This window comes from Microcaecilia unicolor, chromosome 9 (assembly GCF_901765095.1).
Source record: "Microcaecilia unicolor chromosome 9, aMicUni1.1, whole genome shotgun sequence".
Classification (NCBI taxonomy): domain Eukaryota; kingdom Metazoa; phylum Chordata; class Amphibia; order Gymnophiona; family Siphonopidae; genus Microcaecilia; species Microcaecilia unicolor.
In genome coordinates this window covers 221298820-221322996 of record NC_044039.1, presented here as the reverse complement: position 1 = coordinate 221322996, position 24177 = coordinate 221298820, and the positions used below count along the sequence as shown (strand labels likewise).

Below are 24177 nucleotides of genomic sequence, written 5' to 3'. Positions count from 1 at the left end.
AAGAGGTGCCGGTGTGTATCTGACCAGGGACTGGAACACAGGTCACACATAATACATCCCTGATGACAACTGGCTGGAAAAAGAGTAAAGGCTCATTAGAAATATCTCTGTGATTAAACTGTAGGGGAGACTCTTTTGAACGTATTATATAGCAAAGAGAGACACAGAACAGGTGACATCCTCGGTGAAGTGAGGATCCAGTCAGTTTTTTTTTTAATTCACAACAAAATCCCCCTCCTTACAGGGCAGTCCCATCACATCTGCAGGCTGACAGGGCATAACCGGACCTGCTTTATCAGACATGTTCCCAAATCACCATAGAGGCTCAAGGGGAGGGGCTCATTCACAGATCAGGTCCAGAATGGGAAGTCAACAGTTCCACCTCTCCAGCAGAGGATCCTTACCCAGCTGCAGGCTGAAAACCTTTCTACAACGATTCCAGCACTTAAGAGACCAAAGCCCAGGGGGTACTGGACAACTGAGGATTCTTGAAAGAGTCACATAAGCACACCTCCCAAGATCTTCCTGAGACTCAGCTGCTATCAGTCACTTTTAGGCGTTTCCCAGTGCCTTCACTGTCCTGCTGCGGGGACCCTTCACAGCCCTTCCATGTGCATGTCTCCTGGTTGGGCTGTGTGGGGAAGGTCTGACCAGCCCCCAGCACTTGTCTGACGGTCATGTTGATGCGCGAGTCATGCAAGTATGCAACACAGGTCTCCCAGTCCACCTCCGAGCACGGGTCAATGATGGAAGAGCCAATGGGAAAATCTTCAGAGACAGACAGGGTCAAGCAATATGGTAAAGCCATTCCCTCTGGGCAGGGTACGATGCGAGGAACTGCATGGTGTAAGAGGCGGCTGATACCAGACATTACCATGATGTCACCGCTGTGCATGAACATGGGAAGAGGCGTCTCCTCTCTCTTCAAGCCCCCCAGCAAAAATATCGAGGAGTGTCCAAAACTAAGAGAGAGAAACAAGAAAAACAAAGGAATCAATGTTCAATAAAAAATGGGACAGAGAGGTGGGGGAGGAGTCAGACTGATGAAAGAGGAGATGTAGAGAGCTACAGTTTAGCTGCACTTTGGGGGGGGGGGGGGGGGAGAGGAACGGATAACAGAGCAGTGAGGCAAGGGGGAGAAAGGGGCTGTATGGATCACACAATTTGGAGTTTTACTAAGGTTTCCTAAGTACAGGAAGCATTACTTAGTAAAAACTTGATATAAGAGAAGACGCGGACCTAAACAAACTTTCTGGGGTTACAAGAACATAAGAAAAGCCAGGCTGAGCCAGAGAAAGGGCTAACAAGCTCAGCACCTTGTCTCTGACGGCAGCCAGACGGGGTCACAAATAGCCAGCAGAGCACAAAAAAATGGATCTATTTCTCATAGTTCATGTCCAGAGATTAGCTATGGCTCTCCCAAATCTACCTGGCTAATAACTTCTTCCATGAACTTGTCTAATTCTCTTTGAATCCTGCTACATTCTTGACTGGCAACAGACTCCACAGTTACAAGCTGAGTGAAAAAAAAACCCAACAACTTTTCCATGCTTTGTTTTCAATCTGCTGGTCATTAGTTTCCTGGAGTGACTTCTTGTTTTTGTGTTATTTCAAGGTTAAATGACTGTTCTCTATGATTGTATAAATTCCCATCATATCCCCTCTCAGTTGTCTTTTCTCCAAGCTGAAGAACCCCAACCTGTTTAGCCTCTCTTCATCAGAGCTGAATTAGGTTTTATCATTTTTGGTCCCTTCTCTGAACCTCTTCTAGTTGCACTGTGTATTCTTTCTGGGACGGGATGACCAGAATTGCACACGGTACTCAGGAAGCAGATGCACCAGGGACCTATACAGACACATAATGATATTCTCAGTTTTGTTCTCTGTCGCTTTCTGAATAAGCACCAACATTCTCTTTGCCTTTTTTGGTAGTTGCAACATACTGTCCTCAATGCCTCCAAGGTCTTTTTCTTGGATGGTGACTTTGGTCCTGGGGAACTGAGTTCAATTCCCACTACAGCTCCTTGTGACTCTGGGCAAGTCACTTAACCCTCCATTGCCCCTGGTACAAAACAAGTACCTGAATATATGTAAACCGCTTTGAATGTAGTTGCAAAAACCTCAGAAAGGCAGTATATCAAGTCCCATTTCCCTTATGACATCACAATATCAGAAGTGAGCCAAGTATCAGGCAATCAAGCCATTGTGACATCGCTGATGAGGTTGGCTCTTATTGGTGGAATGAGTGGAGGAGTAGCCTAGTGGTTAGTGCAGTGGACTTTGATCCTGGGGAACTGAGTTTGATGCCCACTGCAGCTCCTTGTGACTCTGGGCAAGTCACTTAACCCTCCAGTGCCCTTGGTACAAAATAAATACCTGAATATATGTAAACCGCTTTGAATGTAGTTGCAAAAACCTCAGAAAGGCAGTATATCAAGTTCCATTTCCCTAACTCAAGAGCCCAGAATTTTGTACCTGTAAATAGGATTACTTTTTCTTATGTGTGTCACTCTGAACGCAACCGTATTACATTTCATCTATCAGTTAGATGCCCACTCTCACAAGATCTTCTGCGGTTTCAATAACTTTAAATAGTTGCAAATCTGATCTCCCCACTTGCTATTCCTTTCTCTGCATCATTTCTGACTATGCTCCCATACAGTCCCCAGTACAACTATTTAGAAATGTGAACACTTTATCACACGCATTAATCGTCTCAAGCTGCTTGCTCCTGGATCCGCTATCTTTCTCTCTTTCCTCCTCTCCCAGACTCTTTCTCTGTCTGGCATATTTTTCTCTCCTACCACTGCTCCCCTCCCTCCCCAGTGCTCCTGCACCTTATTGTCTCCTAGCCCCGCCCCTTCCTCCCACCGGAAGCTTTTTCTCTCCTATCACCCCGCTTCTCTGGCATCCCATTCTCCAAACCACCCCCACTGCCGCATGTGGCCCTCCAAACTTGCCTTGTACACATGGCGGCATTAAGCACATGCTGCTCTGCTCCTCTGTAACTGGAGCCTGGCTCCCTCTCTAGCGTAGCATCCCGCCTCCTCTGATGAAACTTCCTGTTTCCTGCTGCAGGAGTCAGACGCGACCAAACGCGCAAAAAAAAAAAAGTAATCGCAATCAATCACTAAAATTAAAATTTTTAATCGATGTACAGCCCTACTTTTAACCCTTGGTTGACCAGCAGCCCAACCAAAATTTCTTACCTCTACAGAAGCTTCTTTTCAGAGTCTCTTTCAGTGTGCCTTATTACTGTTTTACAACTAACTTGCCAGTGCTTGTGCTCATTTTTCTGAATTTGGGTCTGCTATCCATTTTCTGAAAGGCCCCCCCTTTTGGGCTCATTGCCTCTTCCACCTCATCATTAAACCATGCTGACAGTCATGCAGCCTTCCTCTGACCTTTTGGGATGCCTGCAATATATTTTAGCTGGGCTTCCAAAATCATCTTTTCTAATTTCCTTGTTTTATCTATCATCTCCTTTAAAAATGAAATGCCACAGCAGTGGTTTTCTTTAGGGCTCCCCTTCCAGTGATTATAACACATTTGATTACATTGTGATCGCTGTTGCCAAGTGGCCCTTGCACCAAATTCAGCCTTTCCATTAGGGACTAGCTCTAAAATTATTTCACCTGCCATTAGTTCCAGGATCAGCTTTCCAACTCCCTTCCCCTCTGGCACACCAGTTACCTGAACGATAGGAGAGGCTGGGAGAGATCTAGCTCCGATTCATCCACATGGATACCCAGGGAGGAGTCAAAGTGATAGTAATTAAGGATGCCAGCCTCTGCCTTGAAGTTTGAAAATCCACATGCAGCAGCCACATGTTCAGAGAGGGCAGCCAGGTCTGTAGGGAATGGGGAACGGTGATCTGAAGAATACCTCTAAAGGGGAAAAAAAACAAAAAACAAACTCTGAATCTACCTAATGTCCAGTTTTTCTATTGTCAAGGGACGCTACAAAACCTGCCAGAGACAGTATATCATAAGTTTACTCTGGTGCCACCACATCCCCCGTCTCCTGATGCAGCAAAAGGGGAGAGGGAGATGAATGTGGAGCAGAGGTTAATGCAGTGACAGAGGAAATGGCAGTCACGTATTATCAGTGCTGTAACATTCAGATATTCCTCCAGCGACCTCATTCATTTGACGTATGGGTGCTATCTCCGTGCCGGGGGTTTAAATGAACACTTTACCTCCGAGGTGGTAGTTCAGCTCGTGCCATTTCCCTGACTCTATCTATGACAAAACCTGTAGCGGGACTCTTTCAGCAACTGTTCCTACTATCATACTTGCATGCCTGAGGAAGGGAGAGGAAGCGCTACCATCCATGTCAACCTGACGACGTCGGCACCGGGGGTTTAAATGGACACATCTCTCTGAGGTGTTGTGCCAAAGGGGCATGTCCTTTTGGGCACCCCTTAATAGCCCTCCACCATAATACCTGTACAGTTAGCAATACTGTGCAAGGACCCTGAACTATTCATGACCTTGTACATACACAATCTGATAGCCTAAGCAAGTCAGTACATACAACTCATTGCAGCTGGACTCACCCAGCTCCCATGAGGATTTGTAGTAACACACATGATGCCACCATCTGCTATACAGACACTGTGTACCAGGGAATGATAGATACTCGGACATCCTTATGGTTCTGCAGCCTGATTGGTTTCCTTTCTATGCTGGGAACAGAATTGCAGTGGGAAGCACAGAAGCATGCGTTTACACTATTGTAAGATAACCTATGTATTTAAATACGAACTGCACAAGACAACTTTGGGAAAGTATCTGACACAGTCCCTGAGCAGTGCTTTGCAGCCAATACCTGAGAAAGGACTTTCCCCTCAGCTAACGATACTATTTTATTGCCTTTGTCAGATTATTCTCCTGTACTGCAAGTACCTTACATTTATTGTGGAATCTATGATATTCTTTCTGCCATACAATAACATTTTCTACTAGTAAGAAATGCCCGTTTCGGAAAAAAATGAAACGGGCGCTAGCAAGGTAATCTCCCCCCACCATCCTCCCTCCCTCCAGAGTTCCAGACCCCTCCGTCCCTCCCTTCTGAGTTCCAACCCCCCCCCCTCCCTCCGTTACTTGGTTGCGAGTTTGTGATGAAAGTTCGCAGCGCTCTCCCCACTGCTGTCACTGAATCTCTGGAACTCGTGTTGTGCCTTCGCCGCCCCGCCCTAGACATCATCGCATTTTGACGCAAGGGCAGAGCTACAGTGACTGCAGGCCAAACCGGATATCTCGGGCGCCTCATCTGGCTTGAGGCTTCATTGGAACGTTGGAGGTGCCTTTTATATATATACTAGTAAAAAAGGCCCGTTTCCGAAACCAATGAAACGGGCGCTAGCATGTGGTTTTTTTTGTGTGTGTGTGTATGTGTCACAGAGTTATTTTGTGTGTGTGTGAGTATGAGTGAGGGTGCGGTGTGTGTGCAGGTTGTTGATGTGTGTCTTTTTTTGTTTTGTTTTTTGCTTGGGGGTTGGGGGATGTGCTGTGCTGGCAAAGTGGGTTGGATTGGTGTGTGGCTTTGAGGGTGTGTTTCTGTTGTATTGTGTGTGTGTGGTTTTGTCTGTCAAGGAGGTTTGTGGAGGGGGGTCTTTCTGTTGGTGAAATGTAAATGTGAAATGTAATTGTAAATTTTTGCACATACCCACAGCAGGAATATTCTTCTCTCGTTCCAGCGGTGGTTCTGTGCTCTCCGTGCTGCACAGATAATGAGCCATTCTGCTGGGGAATGCTCCTCCCTTATTGTCACGTAGTTTCCTCTGATTGGTCCGTCTTACATTGCCTAGTGTTGCCTGGGAACGGTGTTGTGATGGTCCTTTGTGTTTCAGAATGTTGAGGGTGTTTTTTCTGATTGGTCCGTCATGTGAGGGCGGGGCAGAGAGACATGGTCAGTGTTGAGGCTTCACCACCATGAATCCATGAACCCTTCAGGGAGTGACTGAGTGACTTCAGAACGTTGTCTTCAGAACTTTGAGGGTGAGTTTTATTATAGTAGATATAGATGTTGTATACCTGATATTGTTGGTTGTGTTTATCCCCCGAACACCTCCCTTCTAAAAAGTAGCCACGTAAGGGGCTCCAGGGGAGCTACCCGGCCCCCAAACCCTTCATGTGTAATATATGTTTTATTTTATTATAATTGGTTGTATACTTTTTAGAAATGGATTGTCATCAAAGTATGGGTATGTATATCTTTACTTATGGTAGGGTGGGAGGTCATGTTTTCTCATAGGAAGATAATGTTTAGCTTTAAAGCATCACATTCTTTTTTTTACAAGCTTTGCTAGTGTAAATTCTAATCATAATATTTTACACCGGTTTCAAGCTAGTTACAGCGCAGAAACAGGTTCCCTATTAGACAAGGCCAGATCTTTCTTGCAAAATAATCATAGAACTCTGTTACTGCAGTTTGATCTTCGAGCGCATTTGAGTTAGTGGATCATGAGATTTTGTTGTTTGAGCTTGGGAATATCGAAATTGGTAAGGTATTTAATTGGTTTAGAGGTTTTCTTCTATCGAGATCTTTAAAGCAGTCAATAGAAATAGAATAAAATAAAGCATAGAAAAGAAAATAAGATGACACCTTTTTTATTGGACTAACTTAATACATTTTTTTTGATTAGTTTTCGAAGGTAGCCCTTCTTCATCAGGTCAGAAATAATCTCCCTATAAGGTTAAACAAACTGACTATTCAGATAGCTTGAGTAACCACAAGGATCTCTTAACGTTTTTTTTTGCATAGTTTAGGTTTAATTCTTGAGTCACAGGGATTTCTATGCTATATTTATGCAGACAATATTACTGTTAGGATTTCTGTTTATCAGGCCATAAATCAGATAACTCTATTTTTATTTTGTTACACTTGTATCCTACATTTTCCCACCTTTACTGTAGCAGCGGCAAAGTGCTTGGGTCTCATTGCTTCTTGGCTATTGAATCATAGGCTTAAACGTTGAGAAAAAGTTTCTGTTCTTTAATAATAACCCTGATCCTTTATTAGATCATACTTACATTACTACTACTACTACTATTTAGCATTTCTATAGCGCTACAAGGCGTACGCAGCGCTGCACAAACATAGAAGAAAGACAGTCCCTGCTCAAAGAGCTTACAATCTAATAGACAAAAAATAAATAAAGTAAGCCAATCAAATCAATTAATGTGAACGGGAAGGAAGAGAGGAGGGTAGGTGGAGGCGAGTGGTTACAAGTGGTTACGAGTCAAAAGCAATGTTAAAGAGGTGGGCTTTCAGTCTAGATTTAAAGGTGGCCAAGGATGGGGCAAGACGTAGGGGCTCAGGAAGTTTATTCCAGGCGTAGGGTGCAGCGAGACAGAAGGCGCGAAGTCTGGAGTTGGCAGTAGTGGAGAAGGGAACAGATAAGAAGGATTTATCCATGGAGCAGAGTGCACGGGAAGGGGTGTAGGGAAGGACGAGTGTGGAGAGATACTGGGGAGCAGCAGAGTGAGTACATTTATAGGTTAGTAGAAGAAGTTTGAACAGGATGCGAAAACGGATAGGGAGCCAGTGAAGGGTCTTGAGGAGAGGGGTAGTAAATATGTAGTAAAATACATATTTTCTTCAGCAATTAAGATCTTATGGGTGCATGTCGATCACACTCTTTCTTTCGATTTTCACTTTAATGCCTTAGTTAAAAGTTCTTTTTTTTTTCTGCTTAGGAAATTAAAATGCTCAAAGTACTTCTTTGAAATGGATAAATTTAGATTTCTGGTCCAGTCTAATATTGTCAAAGTTGGATTACTGCAATCTCATCTATCTAGGAGGCATTAAACAAAAGTTAGAAAGCTCTGGACAATAGAGAATATGGCAGGTATGTCTGATATGTTCGTTGAGAAAATCTAATACGATTTCAGGGTATTTTATAAAATTACATTGGCTCCCTAGAAAAGCCAGGATTGTACTCAAGTTCGCATTGGCTTTTGTTTTTTTAAATTTAAGGTCTTAGATGGTATTTGCTGGACAATTTTCAGTTTGACTCAGTATCTAGAAGTAGGAGAATTGTTAACAATGACCCTTTTGCTTTCATGAAACGTTGTTAGCCTAACAAGCTCCTAAACTTTGGAAGGAGATTTCTGTATGTTTCAAGTAAGTATATTCTCATTAGTTTATTAGAAAGAATCTTAAAACGCAACTTTTTCGGAATTATGTTGTGTGTTGTACTTCACAGTGATTATTTAATTTAGATGTTTTAAATCCTGGGAGTATGTTCTGTTTTTCTTTTTTTTTTTAATTGAAATGTGAACTGCTTAGAACTTTTTGGTTATAGCAGTATATAAATGTATTTATTTTGCATTCTTGTATCCCACTATTATCCAAAGTGGCTACATTTAGTGGAGTTACAGTGCTGTTGTGGGCATCTATAGTTCCAGTGGTTATTCATAGAGTTTTTGAAGAGATCAATTTGAAGGTAGCGGTAGCTTTAGTTTTCAGCTGTAGAGTTTTGGTGATGTTTATTCATATAGTTTTTGAAAAGGCAGTTTTGAAAGGAAGGCGTTTCTGAGAGCAGGAGAATATCTTGTCAGCAGTCCTGGTACAATACCACAGACTCCAGCTGATCTCCTGCTTTTCTTTCATTTCTCTGCAACTAAGGTTATCTGTGCTGTTGAACTCCGGGACTATTTCTGCCTCCACCTGTCCTGGGAGGCCTGTAACCTCTTATTCTAGAGTGTTCTTTTAGCTGAAAAATATGCTGTCATATTCTCCATCTTCTTTAGGTCCTTCAGTATAGGGCTCTGGATGAGACCCTCCATTTTGGTAGCCTCTCTGTCCTGCCTCTAGCTTGTCCATGTCCAGAACTGGATACAGGATTCCAGATGAGCTGTGTTGGCGGAGGGGTGTATGAGGAATGTGTGTGTGTGGGGGGGGGGGGGGGGGGGGGGGGGAATGCATGTATGTTGGTGGGATTGGATTGGGGGAGGGCCTGCTTTCATCTCTCATCCCCAAGAATAGTTTAAGCCAATGGATCCCAACCTGTGGTCCATGAGGCCATCACAGGGGGCCACAGGATATAGGAAAGTGAAAGAAAACCATCCTGAATCTTAGACTACAGTCTGTGAAATTACAGCTAGAAGCAGCAGCAGGATTGATGGGGGAGGGAAGAGCAGCAGGCTATGTAGCCAAAACCCAATAGGAGCTCCATGACTGAAAAAGGTAGAAGCTCTTGAAATCAGCAAGAGTCATGGGGGCATGTAACACCTGAAATACAAGCATGGTGGGGGTGGCATCAGTAGTAGCAGCACAGGCCAGAAGTAGTAGGGTGAGGAATGATAGGGAAGCAGCAACAGATGAGGGAACAGACTGTGGTAAAGAGAAACTCCAAATAGAGAAACCTGTGGGAATTGGCTAGGAGGAGAGTGTGCCGGGGACGGGTGGCAGTAGAAGAGAAAGAGCTGGGGACGGAGTCAGGGGTCCTTGAATGTTTTGGGGATTGAGAAGGAGACTGCATAACTATAAGGGTTGGCAATTCCTGATTTAAATTATTACCAGTGTAGAATCTCTTTCATTGAGAACATGACTTGTTGAGAAGTCACGTCATGGCTTTGTCTTCCCCGAGTGCCCCTTTAAACCTTCAGTCATCTAGCAGTCCAACTGATTCTTTTTCTGGTTTCTTGCTTCACCAATCTACTACATTTCTTTGAAGGGGTGAACAAACACGTGGATAAAGGTGAGCTGATTAATATTGTGTATCTGTATTTTCAGAAGGCGCTTGACAAAGTACCTCATGAAAGACTCCAGAGGAAATTGGAGAGTCATGGGATAGGAGGTAGTGTCCTATTGTGGATTAAAATCTGGTTAAATGATAGAAAACAGAGAGTAGGGCTAAATGGTCAGTAGTCTCAATGGAGAAGGGTAGTTAGTGGGGATCCCCAGGGGTCTGTGCTGGGACCACTGCTTTTTAACATATTTATACATGATCTAGAGATGGGAGTAACTAGTGAGGTAATTAAATTTGCTGATCACACAAAGTTATTCAAAGTCGTTAAATCGCGGGACAATTGTGAAAAATTACAAGCGGATCTTACGAGACTGGGAAACTGGGCATCCAAATGGCAGATGATATTTAAAGTGAGCAAGTGCAAAGTGATACATGAGGGAAAGAGGAACCCAAACTATAGCTACGTGATGCAAGGTTCCACATTAGGAGTCACCGACCAAAAAAAGGATCTAGGTGTCATTGTTGATTCGTTGGAACTCTGTTCAGTGTGTGGTGGTGGTAGCAGCAGCTAAGAAAGCAAATAAAATATTAGGAATTATTAGGAAAGGAATGGAAAACAAAAATGAGGATGTTATAATGTTTTTGTATCACTCCATGGTGCAACCGCACCTTGAATACTGTGTGCAATTCTGGTCATCACATTTCAAAAGAGATATAGTGGCATTAGAAAAGGTACAAAGAAGGGCACCGAATATGATAAAGGGGATGGGTCGACTTCTCTATAAGAAAAGGCTAAAGTGGCTAGAGTTCAGCTTGCAGAAAAGACGAATAAGGGAAGATATGATAGAGGTCTCTAAAATAATGAGTGGCATGGAATGAGTAGATATGAATCAAATGTTTATTCTTTCCAAAAATTCTTAGGGGGCATGCAATGAAGCTATAAAGTAGTAAATTTAAAAAAATCTGATAAAATATTTCTTCACTCAACATGTAATTAGATTCTGGAATTTGTTGCCAGAGAATGTGGTAAAAGCAGTTAGCTTAGCGGGGTTTAAAACAGGGTTGGCTAGGTTCCTAAAAGAAAAGCCCATAAGCCATTAAGATGGGGAAAATCCACTGCTTATTTCTAGGATAAGCAGCATAAAATGTATTGTACTGTTTTGGGATCTTGCAACTTGGATTGGCCACTGTTGGAAACACACACCCTGGTCCCAGACAAGAGCCATCCTTAATGTATATTGTCATGCATGCTCCAAATTCAGCTCCGAACCCTAGAAAAGCTAAACATCTTGACTGCATCAACTCTCCTGTCACCACCTACAGACTGACCATTCCCTGAATGCCTACTGCAGGTCCCATGTCCTCAGGTGGTTAGTGAAGGCACTTAACCATCTTCTCTTTTTCTCTTCCTGCCACCAAGTCTATTGTCCAGGGGGCAGAGACCCCTCTGGGGTCCTCTACCACCCGCACACTAGGTCCATACTAAACTCTCTTTTTCCTCCTCCACCTTTTCTTTGATTACTGGCGCTCCTCTCCTTTTCCTAACCTAGACTGTAAACCGCTTTAAACGTCCCCTCGTTAGGAAGTATCGTGTATCAAGCACACTGTAAAGAATAAACGATCTGCCGAAGTCAAGGAGCAGATACAGAAGGCTAGTAACAGAGCCTACCTTGGTGTCCCAGTTATAATGATAGCCCAGAGTCACCCAGCGCAACTTCTCCAGCAAACTTCTGGACTCCCGCTTTCTTGAGCCTTTATGCCTGGAAAAAAAAATTAAATTATAATTCATATGTTTCATACATTCTCTGACCTCCCCCCTTCCTTGCTGGCTGGTTTTTGTTGGCTCTTTCTCCCCTGATAGTAGGAAATGCTAGATAGTGAGGGAAGGTCAGACTAAAATATAAAGAGGGTGTGTATGAGGCTGGAAGGTGACAGGAATTTAGGGAATGCCTCTGGCAGAAAAGGATACAGGTTCCTTCAAATCTATTCTTAACCAATCACGAACCACTAAAGGTTCTGCGAACTCCAGACTTCGCGCCTTCTGTCTCGCTGCACCCTACGCCTGGAATAAACTTCCTGAGCCCCTACGTCCTGCCCCATCCTTGGCCACCTTTAAATCTAGACTGAAAGCCCACCTCTTTAACATTGCTTTTGACTCGTAACCACTCGCCTCCACCTACCCTCCTCTCCTCCTTCCTGTACAAATTAAATGATTTGATTTCTTTATTTTTTGTCTATTAGATTGTAAGCTCTTTGACCAGGGACTTTCTTCTATGTTTCTGCAGCGCTGTGTACGCCTTGTAGCGATATAGAAATGCTAAATAGTAGTAAAGGGACATTAGAAAGGTGAGGAATGGAGCCCTGGTGATCGTTCTGTTTCTGTTCGATATCTTTGTCAGCGATGATATGAAAGGATTAGGAGGAAATGTATGCGTCTGTGAATGCCCTGAAGATCTGCAACAGAACATAAAAATACCCATATTGAGTGAGACCGATGGTCCATCTAGCCGGTATCCTGCTTTCAACAGTGGCCAATCCAGGTCACAAGTACCTGGGAGAATCCCAGAGTAACAAGATTCCATGCTACCAATCGCAGGGCGAGCAGTGACTTCCCTACTTCTATCTCAATAGCAGACTATGGACTTTTCCTCCAGGAACTTGTCTAAACCTTTTTTAAAGTCAGATACGCTAACCACTGTTACCACATCCTCTGGCAAAGAGTTCCAGAGTTAACTATTTGTTGAGTGAAAAAATATTTCCTCCTATTTCTTTTAAAAGTATTTCCATGTAATTTTATTGAGTGTGCCCTGGACTTCTAGTCTTTGTACTTTTTAAAAAGAGTAGAAAAAAAAAAGGATTTACTTCTGCTCGTTCTACACCACTCAGACCTCAACCATATCTCCCCTCATCCGTCTCTTTTCCAAGCTGAAGAGCCTTAACCTCTTTAGCTTTTCATCATATGAAGAGGAGTTCCACCTCCTTTATCATTTCGATTGCTTTTCTTTGAAACGTTTCTAATTCCGCTATATCTATTTGCGTATTGGTGACCAGATCTGAACGCAATATTCAAGGTGAGGTCGCACCATGGAGCAATATAGAAGTATTACAGTATTTTCAGTCTTATTTATCATCTCTTTCCTAATAATGCCTAGCATTCTGTTTGCTTTTTTGGCCGCCGCCGCTCAATGAGCAGAAGATTTCAGCGTATTTTCTACACCACCTAGATCTTTTTCTTGGGTGCCCTAGCATCAGGTAACTATGATTTTGATTATTCTTCCCAATGTGCATCACTTTGCATTTGTCTACATTAAATTTAATCTGCCATTTGGATGCCCAGTCTTCCGATTTCCCAAGGTCTTCCTGCAATTTTTCACAATCCATATGTGTTTTAACAACCATGAGTAGTTGTGTGCCATCTGCAAATTTAATCACCTCACTGTCCGATTTCCTTATCATTTATAAGTATGTTAAATAGCACCGATTCCAGTACAGATCCCTGCGGCATTCCACTCTCTTCCATTGAGAGAAATGGCCATTTAACCCTGTCCAATTCCTAATCCACAGAAGGACATTGCCTCCTATCCCATGACTTTTTAATGTTTTCAGGAGTCTCTCATGAGGAACTTTGTCAAAAGCTTTCTGAAAATCTAGATACATTACAGTAACGACTGATACATCGTTATTTAGTACTTTGAAAACTTCACTCTTTGTTCAACAGGTAACCAACGCAGTTACTGACAGCAATACTCTAGACCTGTAGTGTTCAATTTTATGTACGAATTGGAGAACTGTTTGCTTTTATTGTAACCTGCCTCAAATCTATATGAATAGGAGGCTATAAATGCCATTTAAATTAAAGGTGAAGAAACACATAGTGATGAATTTGTGGGCAGAAATTCAAAGGAGCTGAAAGGTTGATATGCACAGGCCAGGACAGAAACATGGAGTGTTAAGTGCCTACGGACCTGAAGTTGGTAAAACAGCATGACCAGCTGGTAGCCAAAGCTATAGGAATGCTGGGCCAAAGAGAGAGAGAGGGAGACAGAGAGAGGGGCATAACTCACAGAAGCGATGATAATGTTTCTTTACAAGTCATAGCTGGGGCGTCACTTGGTATGCTATGACCAGTTTTGGTGGCCATATCTCAGTAATGATACAAGGTTGGAGGTGGTCAAAAAGAAAGTGACAAACACAGTGTGGGATTTGCACCAAAAGACACGAGATAAGACTTGGAACTACATACGTACATCCTTAAAGGTGAAAAGAGACAAGGGAGAAGGGTAGTTAGTGGGGTTCCGCAGGGGTCTGTGCTGGGACTGCTGCTTTTTAACGTATTTATAAATGACCTAGAGATGGGAGTAACTAGTGAGGTAATTAAATTTGCCGACGACACGAAGTCATTCGTGAGGATTATGAAAAAGTTACAAGAGGACCTTACGAGACTGGGCGTCTAAATGGCAGATGACGTTTAATGTGAGCAAGTGCAAAGTGATGCATGTGGGAAAGAGAAACCCGAATTATAGTTACGTCATGCAAGGTTCCATGTTCGGAGTCACCGACCAAGAAAGGGATCTAGGTGTCGTTGATGATAAGTTGAAACCTTCTGCTCAGTGTGCTGCTGCGGCTAAGAAAGCAAATAGAATGTTAGGTATTATTAGGAAAGGAATGGAAAACAAAAATGAAGACGTTATAATGCCTTTGTATCATGGTGTGACCGCACCTCGAATATTGTGTTCAATTCTGGTCACCGCATCTCAAAAAAAAGATCTAGTGGTATTAGGAAAGGTACAGAGAAGAGCGACGAAAATGATAAAGGGGATGGGACGACTTCCCTATGAGGAAAGGCTAATGCAGCTAGGGCTCTTCACCTTGGAGAAAAGGCGGCTGAGGGGAGATATGATAGAGGTCTATAAAATAATGAGTGGAGTGGAAAATGTAGACATGAATCGCTTGTTTACTCTTTCAAAAAATACTAGGACTAGGGGGCTTGCGATGAAGCTACAAAGTAGTAAATTCAGTACGAATCGGAGAAAATGTTTCTTCACTCAACGTGTAATTTAAACTCTGGAATTCGCTGCCAGAGAATGTGCATAAGTACATAAGTAATATTGCCATACTGGGACAGACTAAAGGTCCATGAAGCCCAGCATCCTGTTTCCAATAGTGGCCACAATCCAGGTCACAAATACCTGGCAAGATCCCAAAAAAGTACAAAACATTCTATACTGCTTATCCCAGAAATAGAGATTTCCCCCAAGTCTATCTATTTAATAATGGTCTATGGACTTTTTCTTTAGGAAGCTGTCCAAACCTTTATAAAACTCTGCTAAGCTAACCGCCTTTACCACATTCTCTTGCAATGAATTCCAGAGTTTAATTACATGTTGAGTGTAGAAAAAATTTCTCTGATTCGTTTTTGTGGTAAAGCGGTTAGCTTAGTGGAGTTTAAAAAAGGTTTGGACGGCTTCCTAAAGGAAAAGTCCATAGACCGTTATTGAATGGACTTGGGGGAAATCTCTATTTCTGGGATAAGCAGTATAGAATGTTTTGTACCTTTTTGGCCACTATTGGAAACAGGATGCAGGGCTTGATGGACCTTTGGTCTTTCCCAGTATGGCAATACTTATGATACACACAAGAAAAAGGCTTGAAAGGTATCACTACACAAAAAGCAAACATTTTCCAAGGGGTACACTCTGGAGCAATGACAGGAAATAATTGTTTAAGGAAAAGATTAATGGATGCTCCCCTCCCTCCCTTCCAAAAGGAGGTGGTAGAGAGAAAAATAGTGCTAGTATGGGGGAGAGAGAGAGAGAGAGAGAGAGAGAGAACCCTTAAAAAAAGGAGGATGAAAACCACCTCATTAGGCAGACTAGATGGGCCAATTCAGCCTTTCTCTGCTGTCTATCTGACTTGCTCTCACTCCCTGTGGAGGAGTTTGTAGACTTGGTCCCTCAAAAAAGCTGATGAAACCTGCCAGGAAGCTTATTTCTACAATTATTTTTTTCCTCAGCCACTAGATGTCACTGTTGTATGATATATGAGACTCCACCTCCCTCAGGAAACAATCCCAGCCATGGCTGACCCAAGGAATGGAAGAGCTGAGTTGGGAATTGAACCAGGCTAATAAATTTCTTCCTGATTACCTCTTGGCTTCAGATGTTCCTGTTAATTGAAGTCTCCTTGCATTTCTGTACAGAGACAGGTTATATTGCTGTCCCTGAGCATCTGAAGTATAATGTACGTCTTAAGACTCCCACTGTGTATTTGCAGCTTATACTATCAAATTCATGAGCCACACCTGAATAGGTATGAAGCCTACACCCTACTTTCCCAGTTGGTCCCTCTCCCCCCCCCCCCCCCCAAAGACTCAGGTAAATCTAATTAAACTAGAAATTATTCCCTGATCCTCAAGCAAAGATGACTCACCTCAGTTGCTCCCGGCTTTTCCCCCACAAGTCGCTGGTTTCCTCAGAAGTCATGTGCATATCCAGGTTACATATATTGGGTTTCTGGGGGTACAGCTTGAGGCATTGTTTCACCCAGTGATGCTGGCAGCCAGGCAAAAAGGGGTTGGAAATAAAAACAAATCCTGACAGGAAAGAGGACATTCCAGTGAGACGGACTGATCAGTTGTTATCAAATGACAAACGACACAACAGCAGCAGTGATTCAGGGAAGAGTAGACAAGAGTTAATCCAAACAAGAGATTTTATTGGAAAACAGGACCCGGCCAAGTTTTGGACAAACCTTCGTCAGGGGGTCACACAGGTTTCCAAACCAAATTAATAAGGCTTAAAGCAGGTGCTTCGACTCCTGCGTGAACAATTCTTCAGTACAAATGCCAGACCAGCGTCAGCTGGGTTTTTTTTTTTTTTTGGCATTTGTACTGAACAATTGCTCATGCAGAAATCAAAGCACCTGCTTTAAGCCTTATTAATTCAGTTTGGAAACCTGTGTGACCCCCTGATGAAGGTTTGGCCAGGTCGGGTCCTGTTTTCCAATAACACCTTGTTTGGATGAACTCTTGTCCACTCTTCTTTCCCTGGATCGCTGCTGCTGTTGCGTCGTTTCCTTCTATTCCGTACTGAGCTGTCTCTTTGTTTTTGCACCAAATGACAAACCAACTGAATTTCAGCTTCAGCACTAAAACTTAGTATTTGGTCTTGTTTCAGTTTTGGTAAAAATGCCAGAGCATTTTCAGCTAAACCCCAAACTGTGCTGTGCAGCCCCCACTCTCCCCCTCTTCCACCCTGGAACAAAATGGACACTCTCACCCATTGTCTTTAATAAGAGGACTTGAAGGGACATATCAAAATCTGCTCTGCTTTCCACACCACTTTTAGATTACTACAGACACACAAGCAACGTTCTTCACAAAAGAGATCCGAATCTCTAAGGCAATGGTTCCTAAACTTAGCCCTGGAGGCACCCCAGCCAGTCAGGTTTTCAGGATATCCACAATGAATATTCATGAGACAGATTTGCATGCAGGTCTCTCTCATGGATATTCATTGTGTATATCCTGAAAACCTGACTGGCTGGGGTGTCTCCAGGACCAGGTTTGGCAACCACTGATTTAAGGGTTTTGGATGTAGCCTAAAACCACATGTGATTCTTATGATAGCACCAGACAAACTGAATTGCTTGGCAGGACTGGCGACATTGTTCTAACACGGGGATGACATCCATGGTCTTTTTACTTTAAGTATTTACTTGCCACATTCTCTGCTCCTTGTCGGGTAACATATTACATTTGATTCATGATAGTGTCACATGGGGTGCTATTTCCAAGTAGCATTTTCTGTTGCAAGATTTTAAGATGAACACATTAAACATACTGAGGTTTAATTGGGTTGGAGAGGCTTGTCCCCAGTTAATCACCACTGGGCTGGCTGGCTGCCAATAATCAGCGGCCCTTAACCGGGCAGTGCAGCTGAATATCAGTTCTAATCGGATAGGTTAGGGGCAGTCTGGAAGGCGCAGTTTGGGTGAGGACACTACTTAGCCAGTTCGTAGCAATATTCAGTCCATTAATCGGCTAAGTAAGTGCTCAAAATTAAGACAACAAAACACCACCCTAATTTTATCTGCCATGGTCTGAATATCAGCCCAGGCCCAGTTAATTTCTGGGTTTAATTCAGCCTGTGGCTGTGAGTGGCTTACAAGTCACAGGCTGAATATCGGGGCCCACTGTCTCCATTTTGAGAAATTTTTTTTTGTGAATATGAATAAGAAAACCAAATAGGAACATAAGCATTTGCCATACTGGGACAGACCGAAGGTCAATGAAGCCCAATATCCTGTTTCCAACAGTGGCTAATCCAGGTCACAAGTACCTGACAAGATCCCAGAACAGTAAAACAAATATTATGCTGCTTATGCTAGAAATAAGCAGTGGATTTTCCCAAGTCCATCTCAATAATGGCTTATGGACTTTTCTTTCAGGAAATTATACAAACTATTTTTTTAAACCCTGCTGAGCTAACCACCTTTACCACATTCTCTGGCAACAAGTTCCTCCAGTATTTTTGGAATGAGTAAACAAGTGATTCACATCTATCCGTTTCACTCCACTCAGTATTTTATAGACCTCTATCATATCTCCCCTCAGCCGCCTTTTCTCCAAGCTGAACAGTTTTATCCACTTCTTTGCATAGTCAATTTAATAATGGTCTATGGACTTTTCCTTTAGGAAGGCATCCAGACCTTTTTTAAACCCTGCTAACCTAACCGCCTTTACCACATTCTCTGGCAACGAATTCCAAAGTTTAATTACATGTTAAGTGAAGAAAGATTTTCTCCGATTCATATTAAATTCACTACTTTGTAACTTCATTGCATGCACCCTAGTCTTAATATTTTTGGAAAGAGTAAACAAACGATTTACGTCTACCCGTTTCACTCCACTCAGTATTTTATAGACCTCTATCATATCTCCCCTCAGCCGCCTTTTCTCCAAGCTGAACAGTTTTATCCACTTCTTTGCATAGTCAATTTAATAATGGTCTATGGACTTTTCCTTTAGGAAGGCGTCCAGACCTTTTTTAAACCCTGCTAACCTAACCGCCTTTACCACATTCTCTGGCAACGAATTCCAAAGTTTAATTACATGTTAAGTGAAGAAAGATTTTCTCCGATTCATATTAAATTCACTACTTTGTAACTTCATTGCATGCACCCTAGTCTTAATACTTTTGGAAAGAGTAAACAAACGATTCACGTCTACCCGTTTCACTCCACTCAGTATTTTATAGACCTCTATCATATCTCCCCTCAGCCGCCTTTTCTCCAAGCTGAACAGTTTTATCCACTTCTTTGCATAGTCAATTTAATAATGGTCTATGGACTTTTCCTTTAGGAAGGCGTCCAGACCTTTTTTAAACCCTGCTAACCTAACCGCCTTTACTACATTCTCTGGCAACGAATTCCAAAGTTTAATTACATGTTAAGTGAAGAAAGATTTTCTCCGATTCATATTAAATTCACTACTTTGTAACTTCATTGCATGCACCCTAGTCTTAATATTTTTGGAAAGAGTAAACAAACGATTCACGTCTACCCGTTTCACTCCACTCAGTATTTTATAGACCTCTATCATATCTCCCCTCAGCCGCCTTTTCTCCAAGCTGAACAGTTTTATCCACTTCTTTGCATAGTACGTTTCTCTTTAACATCTGATGCTTTTTGTCTTGCAGGAAGCATGCATGCTAGAATGATCTACCTGGGTAGCCCTCCAGGCCATAAGCTTTCCATTTGCTGATGGGCTGCAAACCAGCACTTTGGGTATCCTGGTCACTAACAGAAGACTGGTTCAGCTTGGCAGGGTGCACCTGTTATGAGAGAGAGACAGAATAAAATTTTAGCACACATTCAGCTGTTCATCCTCACACTTCCTTACACAGAAAATTTCTGTAAAGTTTTGAGCTTCAGACAGTTCCTTGGGGAGTTCGGTGGCCCTGTCCTCTGCTCTCATAACTACAGAACTGCAGACACCCCACAGAGGACCAATCAGGTCAAGAAGCTTGAAGTGCGTAAGCTGGGCTACATGTACGTCTCCGAATTTTCAAACTGCCTCTCTCTCAGTCATAATGGCAGCATCACAGTGTATCTTGCCAGAAGACTGGGCCACAAGGAGGCACTTTTATAAGCTACGAGAATGGTATGGGATTTGCATTCCAAGACGTATGAGGAGAGACTTGCTGACCTGAACATGTATACCCTGGAGGAAAGGAGGAACAGGGCTGATATGATACAGACGTTCAAATATTTGAAAAGTATTAATCCGCAAACAAATCTTTTCCGGAGATGGGAAGGCGGTAGAATGAGAGGACATGAAATGAGATTGAAGGGGGGCAGACTCAAGAAAAATGTCAGGAAGTATTTTTTCACAGAGAGAGTGGTGGATGCTTGGAATGCCCTCCCGCGGGAGGTGGTGGAGAAGAAAACGGTAACAGAATTCAAACATGCGTGGGATAAACATAAAGGAATCCTGTGCACAAGGAATGGATCCTCAGAAGCTTAGCCGAAATTGGGTGGTGGAGCCGGTGGGGGGAAGAGGGTTTGGTGGTGGGGAGGAGGAGATAGTGCTGGCCAGACTTATACGTTCTGTGCCCTGAAAAAGACAGGTACAAATCAAGGTAAGGTATACACATGAGTTTATCTTGTTGGGCAGACTGGATGGACCGTGCGGGTCTTTTTCTGCCGTCATCTACTATTTGTATCCCACATTTTCCCACCTATTTGCAGGCTTAATGTGGCTTACATTGTTCCGTCATGGCAATCACCATTCCAGAGTGAGAGATGAAAATGGTATTACATAGATAACATGAATGACAAAATAAAATCAAACAGGTATAAAGAACTCATATTCGGAATAATAAAGTGGTAATGCGTTAAAAGTTGATATGAAGGATTGTTGCAGTATGCCTTGTTGAAGAGGCAGGTTTTCAGTGATTTCCGAAAGTTGGTTAGGTCGTGCTGGTTTTTCACGTCAATTTGGATCTTTAGCGCACTTTTCCAAATGATGCACAAACTAACTTACAGCGATATTACAATTCTGGCCCAGAAAGACCCTTCTCCAACAGAGCTTATAGCCTACGTAGACACCTGCAGCAATGCATTTCTTTCATTCAACTTAATATCCGTGCCCTATCCAAACTGTCCAGGGTGGGTTACAACTAAACCTATACAATATAATCACAGGTACTAGAGAGGCTGCAGTTCAGGTACCTCAGTGGGGCCACTAGGAATCACCATGAGTCATCTTGGGCCTGGGTTACTTGAGTTCGTCTGCATACTCCACCACTATCTCTCTGGGCCGCCACCAGCTGGCCAGGAAGCGCAGGGGGCCCTGTAGCACCACCTCAGATTAATAGATGTTCCCTAACTTTATTTCCTGAGGCTCCACTACATCTTCTCTTCTCAATGTGATCATTCCCAATAAGATTACCCACTGCAAATCACTAGCAACATAAAAACATACATACTGGATCAGACCTAAAGCCCAGTAACGGCCAATCCGGGATACAAGTACCTGGCAGGAGCCCAAGAAGGCCACCTGGTTAATAATATTTCATGAACTCCTCTTCCAGGCACTAATTCTTTGAAACCCTCTGCTCAGTGTGCTGTGGCGGCAAAGAAAGCAAATAGAATGTTAGGTATTGTTAGGAACGGAATGGAAAACAAAAATGAGGATGTTATAATGACTTTGTATTGCTCCATGGTGCGACCGCACCTCGAACATTGTGTTCAATTCTGGTCATCGCATCTCAAAAAAGATATAGTGGAATTAGAAAACATACAGAGAACGGCGACGAAAATGATAAAGGAGACCGGGCGACTTTCCTATGAGGAAAGGCTGAAATGGCTAGGGCTCGTCAGCTTGGAGAAAAGACGGCAGAGGGGAGATATGACAGAGGTATATAAAATAATGAGTGCAGTGGAACGGGTAGACGTGAATCGCTTGTTTACTCTTTCCAAAAATACTAGGACTAGGCAGCATGCGATGAAGTTACAAAGTAGTAAGTTTAAAACGAATCAGAGAAAATATTTCTTCACTCAACATGTAATTAAACTCTAGAATTCTTTGCCAGAGAACGTAGTAAAAGCTATTAGCTTAGAGGGGTTTAAAAAAGGTTTGGATATCTTCCTTAAAGAAAAGTCCATAAGCCATTATTAAAATGGACTTAGGAAAATCCACTGCTTATTTCTAGGATAATTACTGCCAAACAACGCAGCTAACTCTGCTCAATATCACAACTACCAACAAAAAGAAGAGTAAGTAGAGTGCTAAGGGAGAATGAGGCCTCCCTCCCACCCAGCACCCACCATCAGGCCTCCCTCCCACCCAGCACCCAACAGCAGGCCTCCATAGGCGGGACCAGAGCTTGACAGGAAAGGCCGAAGGCGTGCCGAGCGAAGAACAAGCGCTTCGCTGCCGACGCACGCCGCCTTAACCCACGACTCCGAGGACAGTATGCTTTTTAAATTTTAGGAGGAGGGGGGTTCCTGGTGCTGGGAGGGAGGACGGGTGGGTGGCCTGATGCTTGTTGGGTTGGAGGGAGGCCAAAGGGAGGGAGAGTGAGCGGACCAGCGATGGCGACAGTGCGCGTGCCAAGGGAGAGGGCTCTGCATGCCCTCTCTGGCACACGTGCCATAGGTTCGCCATCACTGGCCTATCCAGTCTGCCAATCCATGCCATCTACTTTCCCAATCACTTCCTTACAGATCCTATGTACTTGTACCAAGCTCTCTTGAATTCAGATATTGTTTTCATCTCCACCACTTCCATCGGGAAGCCATTCCACAAATTCACCACCCTTTCCATGAAGAATTATTTCCTCAGGTTACTTCTGGGTCTGTCTCTTTCATCTTCATCCTCTGCCCCCTTGTTCCAGAGCTTCCTTTCAATCGAAAGAAACTTGCCTCCTGTGCAATTATGCTGTATAGGTAATAAAATGTCTATCTCCTCTCTCTCCTGCCTTTCTTCCAAAGTATACATATTGAAATCTTTAAGTTTGCCCCCCATATACTTTATTTATTATTTATTGATTTTATAAATACATCCCCCCCAAAAATGAGATACACAGAAATTGGTAATTAATTAACATGAAATGATATGTATCAAATTAATTGACTACAATAAGAAAAAGAAGTAAACATTCGTCCACAATAAAAGGTAAATAGGATCCAAAAATAGGAAAAAGATAAAGGGAAAAACAAAAAATAAAAACAAAATATAACCAAGATTATTGCGACCCTTAAGGCTCTCCCCAGACTATCACTACAGTGTGCAAATGGGACTTGTACAGTGATATTTATCTCTTCTTTAGCCACAAGAAATTCCTCTAGTTGCTTAGGAAGTATTTTTTCACAGAGAGAGTGGTGGATGCTTGGAATGCACTCCCGCTGGAGGTGGAGAGGAAAACGGTAACGGAATTCAAACATGCGTGGGATAAACATAAAGGAATCCTGTTCAGAAGGAATGGATCCTCAGAAGCTTAGCCGAAATTGGGTAGCGGAGCCGGTGGGGGGAAGAAGGGTTGGTGGTTGGGAGGCGAAGATAGTGGTGGGCAGACTTATAAGGTCTGTACCAGAACCGGTGGTGGGAAGCGGGGCTGGTGGTTGGGAGGCGGGGATAGTGCTGGGCAGACTTATACGGTCTGTGCCAGATCCGGTGGTGGGAGGCAGGGCGGGTGGTTGGGGGGCGGGGATAGTGCTGGGCAGACTTATACGGTCTGTGCCCTGGAAAAGACAGGTACAAATCATGGTAAGGTATACACATGAGTTCATCTTGTTGGGCAGACTGGATGGACCGTGCAGGTCCTTTTCTGCCGTCATCTACTATGTTAGGATCAAAAAACTGAAACTGTTTACCTTGAAATAATACAAAACATAAACGTGGAAACTTAAGTACAAAATTGGCGCCCAAGGCCAAAATCCTTGGTCGAAAGGCCTAAAAGGCCTTATGCCTTTTCTGTGTTTCTTTGGAAAGATTTGGAAATATTCTAAGTTTAGATCCCAAGAACTGTGTATCCAAGTGTCTAAATAGTGCTGGGCAGACTTATACGGTCTGTGCCAGAGCCTCCCAACCACTACATAAAGCTTTAACTGTTATAACTAATGACATTAAATGCAAACCATTTAGCAAATCCCGTCAACCCTCCCTCCCTCCCCAAATATCTGTATAGTAAATACTTAGGAGCTCCCATGGAAGTTCTTTCTTTTTGAGTGTGTAAGTTCTCAGGTTACCTGGGAGCAATTTCCAACAGGATTGAGGTCACTTACCTTAGCTATGCTGCCGTTTACTTCCAGACGGTTAAAATCCAGCACCCCCGAGAGCTCGGCCAGAGGCTGCTTCCGCCTGTACAGCTTAAAAAGGCGACGAAAAGCATCTTCCACTGGACTCAGCACGGGCACCGCCATCTTCCTGCCGAACGCCCGGCGCATGCGCCGCCACCCCCGAGCCCCGCCTC

At 43.2% G+C, this 24177-nt stretch overlaps 1 protein-coding gene across 1 annotated transcript; it reads right to left on the bottom strand.

The window, feature by feature from the left end:
* On the bottom strand, window positions 1-24127 carry ALKBH1 (alkB homolog 1, histone H2A dioxygenase). The gene is made up of 6 exons (XM_030214563.1): window positions 23990-24127; window positions 19425-19533; window positions 16130-16292; window positions 11370-11460; window positions 3694-3887; window positions 1-962 (listed from the first exon to the last, which is right to left on the bottom strand). The coding sequence occupies exons 1-6, from the start codon at window positions 24125-24127 to the stop codon at window positions 533-535; spliced, it is 1125 nt and encodes a 374-aa protein (XP_030070423.1). The 3' UTR covers window positions 1-532.
* Between the last annotated feature and the right edge of the window lie 50 nt (window positions 24128-24177).